This window comes from Amphiprion ocellaris, chromosome 11 (assembly GCF_022539595.1).
Source record: "Amphiprion ocellaris isolate individual 3 ecotype Okinawa chromosome 11, ASM2253959v1, whole genome shotgun sequence".
Lineage (NCBI taxonomy): Eukaryota > Metazoa > Chordata > Actinopteri > Pomacentridae > Amphiprion > Amphiprion ocellaris.
In genome coordinates, this window is record NC_072776.1 from 5,464,559 (window position 1) to 5,471,727 (window position 7,169).

The following is a 7,169-nucleotide window of genomic DNA, read 5'->3' on the forward strand; positions in this document are numbered from 1 at the left end:
GGGTTTTGGCGTTTTTTTTCCTGTCTTTATGGCTTGGAGAACACTCTTCTCTGTCTCAGTCTGGAAATGCATTCACCAAACCAGGTTCATAAAAACGCTGACACTTGCTAATTATGTGTTCAGGGTTTTTTATTGCAGAAACCTGCAGTTCAGTTGTAGGTATCTATAATTCATATTGCAGATCTCCAGCTGAATTATGATGAGTTCTAATTCTAGTTTCAGATGTCTATAGTTCTTTCATTACCCTCAGTTTAACCCTCCTGCTGTCTTCATTTATGGGCACCAAAAAATATTGTTTCCTTGTCTGAAAAAAAAAATCAAAAAATTCAGCAAAAAAATTCCCCAAATTTCTGAAAATTTGCAAAACCTTCAGGAAGAAAATTCCAATAATTCCTTAAAAATTTCCCTTCAAAGTTTTATTTTTAATAAATATCCCCCAAATTTGGCAAGAAAATTTTTGTAAATATTTTCAAAAAGTGAGTAAAAATCTTCCAAAAAATCCTAAAAATATCTAAAGTGATTACATATACATCAGTAAAACTTCTAATATTCTCTCCAGAACATTCACAAAAAAATCAACCAAAATTCAGCGAAATTCACTGGATTTTGGTTGATTTTTTTTGTGAATGTTCTTAAACATTCTTAACATTTCTTTTTTTCCGCCAAAATATGTATATTTTTATACATATTATATATTTTTACATTTTTTAGGATTTTTTGGAAGATTTTTACTCATTTTTTGAAAATATTTGCTAGAATTTTCTTGCCAAATTTGGGGGATTTAAAAAAAAAAAAAAACCTTTAAGGGAAGCGTTTAAGGAATTATTGGAATTTTCTTCCTGAAGGTTTTGCAAATTTTCAGAAATTTGGGGAAATTTTTTTTGTATTAACACATTTATATCCTTATTTTTTTTAACAGATTTATTTATTTATTTCTCTTTATATTTACACATTTATTTCCTTATTTTTTTAACAGATTTGTTTATTTCATTCTTTATTTGTCTTTACATTTACACATTTATTTCACTATTTTTAACTGATTTGTTTATTTAATTATTTCTTCATTTATTTCTCTTTATATTTACACATTTATTTCCTTATTTTTTAACAGATTTATATTTTATTGTGGCTCTCCAGTGATGCCATAGACGCCCACCACTAGGAGGCGCCACACTGAGAAACAGTCCGTGTGTGGAAACGTCTTTTCTGCGCTCGTTGACTGTGAAGGAGCTGAACAGGAACAATAACAGCAGCAGACCCCGGTTAACAAAGAACATAGACGGTTTTCTGCGCCGGCAACGATGGAGGAGTACAACTCTGGAGACGAGGTGAAATTAATTTAATAGCATCTGTCGAAACTGTCGCGGTCAATACTTCAAAGTTATTCAGTTAGCTGTTAGCTTAGCCGGTTAGCTGACCGTTAGCTTAGCCGGTTCGCCGAGCATCTCCGCCGGGGTGTGGTTCCAGTCAGTCACATTTAACCATGTTTTTAACATTGTTACGTTATTTTACTAAGTGGGACATTAAAACTACTGACTGTGGCGGTTACAGAAACTGTGGTGTCATGTTTTTGTCAACCAGTAATCGACTGATTAAATGGGCTAACGAATGACTTGACAAATCTTTTACTGTTAGAGCATTTATCAAAACTGCAGCATTATTGCAGTTCTTCTTTAGAAGATTTTTCATGGTTTGACAGATAATAGAGTGACTATAAGGACTTTCATTCAAAATTTTGCTGAAGAAGAACTAGAAATTTCATAACAACGTACTTGTACATGTAGAGAATGACCCCTCAGTGCTTTATTGTTGTTTAATGTACTGTTGGAGTCAGACATTAACAAATAATCAACAGTCTCTGTCTATGCTATTTCAGGTTAATTATATACTTTATGTACAATATAACACTGCAGCATTTTAATTGTTAAAAAAATCCTAATCTGCAAATTAACTTGTTGCTCTGGATGTCACATTGTGGAGAAACTGTAACAATATTTCCTTCTAGGGCTGAACTGTTTGGGGAAAATATGTGAATGAATATGATTCTTTTTTACCACATATTGTGATTTGTGATGTAATATTTTAGTGCTTCAGGCCAGTATTTATTGTGTGGAAGATTTAAAACCCATGATCATTAAATAAAACCAAAATATTACCTATTGCAAACAAATAAACTTAAGGATGTGATTTTTGCATTTCTTTCTTTCAATGAATAGGAGAGAGAACAACTATCAAAAAACAGGGCTCCAAACTAACTTTTTCACTGGCAGCACTGGTGCAACCAAACTTTCCCATTTGGTCCCATCTTCTGCCTTGTCAAAAGTGAAACACCTCACTGGCTGAACATCCGCTTATTGATAGACATTGAATTTACAGATGTTCCGTCAACGCCTCATATTGTGGTAGATGCTGCTAGACGCCCTCAGACAGGTGTGTGACCACAAATTACTGTGACAAGAATAAAATAGGGCATTCTAATGCCAGAACCAACTTTTTTTTGACATAGATAGATAGATAGATAGATTAAACCTTTATTGATCCCACAGCGGGGAAATTTTCAGTGTAACAGCAGCAAATAGAAAAAACAGTACAAAGAAAACAGCAGTATGTTCTCCTTCTGGAAGAAAATATTTACAGAAAAAATGTGAAATTGCACATAGTGTCTTATTTACATTTTTATTGCACAGTTTGTAAGTGGGTGAACTGAACTACTACTTGAAATTGAACTCGCATGCTCTCAAAACCAGGTCGCTACATTCAGTCTGGAGCCCTGCCAAAGCTGTGAGTGTGTTAAATTAAATACATAAAGCAATAATGGAATGTAAAATAGTTCTAATTAGGAAATAATAGCGAGCTTTTATATCTGACATTGAAACAGGAGCCCAGGAGCACCATCTATGTATTGCATATTCTGCAAGCAACAGTAATAAAAAAACCAGATCCTGAGTCAGACGTGCTGCATAATGTATATCCTAAATTTCAGCAGATGCAGTTTGCTGACTGCATTGTTTCAGATTGTGATTTCTTTTTTAAATCAATCAATTGTTCATCCACATTTCCTTCTGAAATGTGTTAAATATTATTACTAATTCACACTTACATTGAAATTACACCCAATTACGATACTTGGAAGTTTATTTTCAGCGCTCTAACACGAATAAGTGTTACACAGTAAGAGTTTTTTGGCACCGATTATTTTACTGTGATTGTTTTATGATTTGATTTTCCATCCACAGTTGGCCACGCTGGCACACATCACACTACATTCATTTGGCAGCTGCGTCACCCAAAGTGATTCACAATAAGTGTTTTCAGACTCCATAACACCTGCACAAATTAAATCACACAACATCATCACTTATACTATTTCCACTTTGTTGTCTCGAGAGAGAGAAACTGCCTTACTCACAATTAGTATCTTACAAAACAAACATATTTAGACATGTGTTGTCCAATTTTGCTTAAATTTGTAATCAAATTCAGATGTAAAGGTTTAGTGGCTTATTGTACAAAATCAATGAGACAGTAAATGCTCTGTTTCAGCCAATTAGAAACTAAAATTACTTTAGGACAGAACCTACCCACTCACATTTAGAACAAAAATAAATATACTCATCAGTTATTGGCCACCAAATGGTAACAGATCTCCAAAACAAGCTGGCAGATTAGCAGCCATGACGTTTTACCACTTTTTTAAAGTTTCAAACAACGATGTAAGTATCAGTAATACAAATCTAAATGAGTAAAAATAGGGACCGATGTAGCTGTTTTTAAAAGCAAAATTTTGACTTTTATGGTTTCTTTTTGTTCACCATATCTTCAGTCATTCAGTGATAATAATCATTAACCCTCGTGTCATCCTGCAGATCAAAATTGACCCGTTTAACAGTTTGAAAACGTGGAGGAAAAAAAAAATTTTCACAGTAAAACTTGGGATCAATGGGAATTCTTTGAACATTTTTTGATGGGGAAAAAAAGAAATGTTAAAAATGTTTCTTAAGAACATTCACATAAAAATCAACCAAAATCCAGCTCATTTCGCTGGATTTTGGTTGATTTTTATGTGAATGTTCTTACAGAAAATATTAGAAGTTTTACTGATATATATGTAATCACTTTAGATATTTTTAGGATTTTTTGGGAAGATTTTTACTCATTTTTTGAAAATATTTACAAGAAATTTCTTGCCAAATTTGTGGGATTTTTTTAAAAATAAAACTTTTAAGGGAAACTTTTAAAGAATGAATGGAATTTTCTTCCTGAAGGTTTTGCAAATTTTCATAAATTTGGGGAATTTTTGGATTTTTTTCAGACAAGGAAACAATATTTTTTGGTGCCCGTAAATGAGGACAACAGGAGGGTTAAACTTTGCCTCCTTAAAAGACACTTTTTAATGCTGCATTTGACTACCATGTCGAATAAATCACTTTCCTGGCGCTAATACTTTGTGTTTTTCTTTTTAAAATTATCCTCCAGGTCGTGTTCAACGCAGATGAGGCCAGTATCTCAGTTAAAGAGGTACGTTTTGATCCCTGCAAAAGTGAATGAACTGCATTTGAAAGTGATCGGTGTGCATGACTTCCTGTTTGTTGCTTTGTGTCAGTGCATCGAAGGTGTGATCGGTGGAACGGACTACAACCAGAGCAAAGTGAACCAGTGGACGGCCAGTGTCGTGGAGCATTCACTGACTCACCTGGTGAAACAAGGACGGCCGTTCAAATACATAGGTGAGCCAGTTGCCATGTTACAAGCATCACGTGTTTGCATGTTGCTTGTATGTTTCACACGTCTGACACGAGGCTCTGATGTGTTTCAGTGAACTGTACCATCATGCAGAAGAGCGGTGCTGGACTCCACACAGCCAACTCCTGCTACTGGGACACTGCCACTGACGGTGAGAGACACTTTATTACATTCATTATCAGGCCTGGTATCAGTAGGAATCAATTGCTTATCACAGTTTTTGAAAATGATGTCTTCAAAAGGCTGTTTTTTTTTCCAACCAAATTAAAATAACATTAAACAGATAACCTCAAAACCCACTAGCATGTTTGAAAGGCATGTTATTATTTCTTTATAAATGCCAAAATTCCACCATTTCTCATAGCAAGGAACTGTAAAATCTAGTAGAATTAGATTTTCTCTTTTCTGACAGTCCTTTAAGTAAGTTCGACTCTCAGCTTTGTTAGGGAAAAATAATCACATCAAAACTTAAAATTGGTATAAATTATCCAAATCACTTCATTCTATGTGTTTCATTTAAAACTGCGCACAAAGTAAACATTTTTTTTCTGACCAGATTCTGTAAAAAATTAAAAATTCTTGACTCTTCTGTACAACTGCAAAGCCAATACTGACTCAACTGTTATCGACAGTTAGGTGACAAAGATTCAGGGACTTTTCGGCTGAATTTCAGGCTGCATTTACACAGAGCAGATAGGTGACAAGTATGTAAACAAAGTAGTAAAATATACATTTGTAGAGCCACTGTATATTCCCAGTGTTCTAATCATGCAATGAAAGTGTTGTACTTGTTGATTCCAGTTTTGTTTTGGTTTGTTTTTGGTAAAATAAATATGTTTTCTCCCTGCCTTATGATTCATGGTATATTGCATAAAAGAATTGTGTTTCCATAGAGGTGCAAGACTTTATATTCCAGATTTTAAAAAGGCGACAGTGAGTGAAAAATGTTACAGCCAGAAACTGCTTGGGGCCCATTATATAGATAGATAGATACTATTTATCCTCAGGGAAATTCATTAATCAATGTCTCAATCAGTTTTGGCACTCTTGATTTATTATTTTTTTTTTATTTATGCAGAATTATTGAGTTACTTGCCTACATAAATGCTGCATAAACAAAATCACTGCAGATCTCATCACACAAAAATCAATGTAACATAGAATTAGGTGTGATTGTTGGTGTGTGTTGGCATGTTTCAGGAAGCTGCACTGTCCGGTGGGAGAATCGCACCATGTACTGCGTGGTCAGCGTGTTTGCTGTAGCTGTGGCGCTGTGACGGCAGCACAGAGCTGCACAACGCTCTGCTTCCAAACGCCGTGATGTCTGAAGCCAAGCTGGAAGTCGCACCCTGACCAAGAAGCCACGAAGATCCTCTGATGATCCACTCTGGTAGAAGCTGATGTACAAGTAGTTTTTTTATCTCCCTGCAGGCTGGAAAAACAATTTCGGTTTGTGAGTCGGCAGCAAATGTGCGAGTGACTAAATGTTCTTTTGTATTGGGCCGAAGCCGTGCTCATGGAGAGTGAGTCTGATGGATTAACTTGCTAAAAAAAAAAAAAAAAAAAGTCACATTTCAACATGCTGTTTAGTTGAAAAGTGAACATTGAATATTTATATATCTTCCAGAATTACTGTTACATTTCCAGTAAGGTGAAACAGACTCTTTTTTTAGCCACGACAGCGGTAATGGTAACGTTGGTTGGTCGGTCTGGGATGTTCATATTTGCGGTGTTGAGTGAAATACATGAAAATGTATTTGATGGATTGCTCTTCTTTAATAGTACACAGCTGTAACTGAGTTTTTAATGTCTCAGGTTGTGCCGTCGTCAGGTCAAAATTGTAACTTTTAATTAATGACCAAATACCTGCAAAACTATTGACCTTCCCATCAGCCTCTGTGGTACCTGGTATTATAAATATATTATGCCAGGTACGTTTATCAGCACGTTAGCACAATAATCTTAGCGTTTATCTCAAAGCTCAGTCCTTCAGTGTTGCTAGCGTCGCTGCAGCTTTATCTCCTTCAGGAAATTCCCAAATAAAACAGACTGAACTGTTACAGTAGTGAGAAGTGCTTAAGAAAAGTCATTTTGTTTTATTTAGTAGATCGTTACATGTCCACCTGTGTAAAGTGTTTCTACTAGTCCGTGTTGATGTTTTACTAATTTATTTGTCTGTGCAGGCATGTTCATGAGTCTGAACAGCCAGAAAATCCTTGAATTTGCTTGTTAAACTGTTTAAAGCTATTCAATGAATTAAATTGTTAAAACTTTTCCAATGCAGTTATAAAATTAATTCCACAATCTACAGTTTTTGCAAGCACTAATGAGAGTATTCTTATTAATTTGCAGTTTGGGTCATCCTCCACTAGAGGTCAGCACAGGATAATATACGATTTGTTGCATGAAAATAAGACGATCCAGCC

At 35.0% G+C, this 7,169-nt stretch overlaps 1 protein-coding gene across 1 annotated transcript; it reads left to right on the forward strand.

Annotated features, from left to right (window-relative positions):
- The first annotated feature begins 1,193 nt into the window (after positions 1-1,193).
- Positions 1,194-7,017, forward strand: dynlt3 (dynein light chain Tctex-type 3). The gene is made up of 5 exons (XM_023269591.3): positions 1,194-1,328; positions 4,477-4,518; positions 4,604-4,727; positions 4,817-4,894; positions 5,944-7,017. Exons 1-5 carry the CDS (start codon positions 1,302-1,304, stop codon positions 6,018-6,020), a joined length of 348 nt encoding a protein of 115 aa, XP_023125359.1. The 5' UTR covers positions 1,194-1,301; the 3' UTR covers positions 6,021-7,017.
- The last annotated feature ends 152 nt before the right edge of the window (positions 7,018-7,169 follow it).

Coding starts and splice junctions, on each gene's coding strand:
- dynlt3 (XM_023269591.3), top strand. CDS start 1,302: ATGGAGGAGTACAACTCTGGAGACGAG. Junction 1,329..4,476: donor AGTACAACTCTGGAGACGAG/GTGAAATTAATT, acceptor ATTATCCTCCAG/GTCGTGTTCAACGCAGATGA. Junction 4,728..4,816: donor ACGGCCGTTCAAATACATAG/GTGAGCCAGTTG, acceptor GATGTGTTTCAG/TGAACTGTACCATCATGCAG.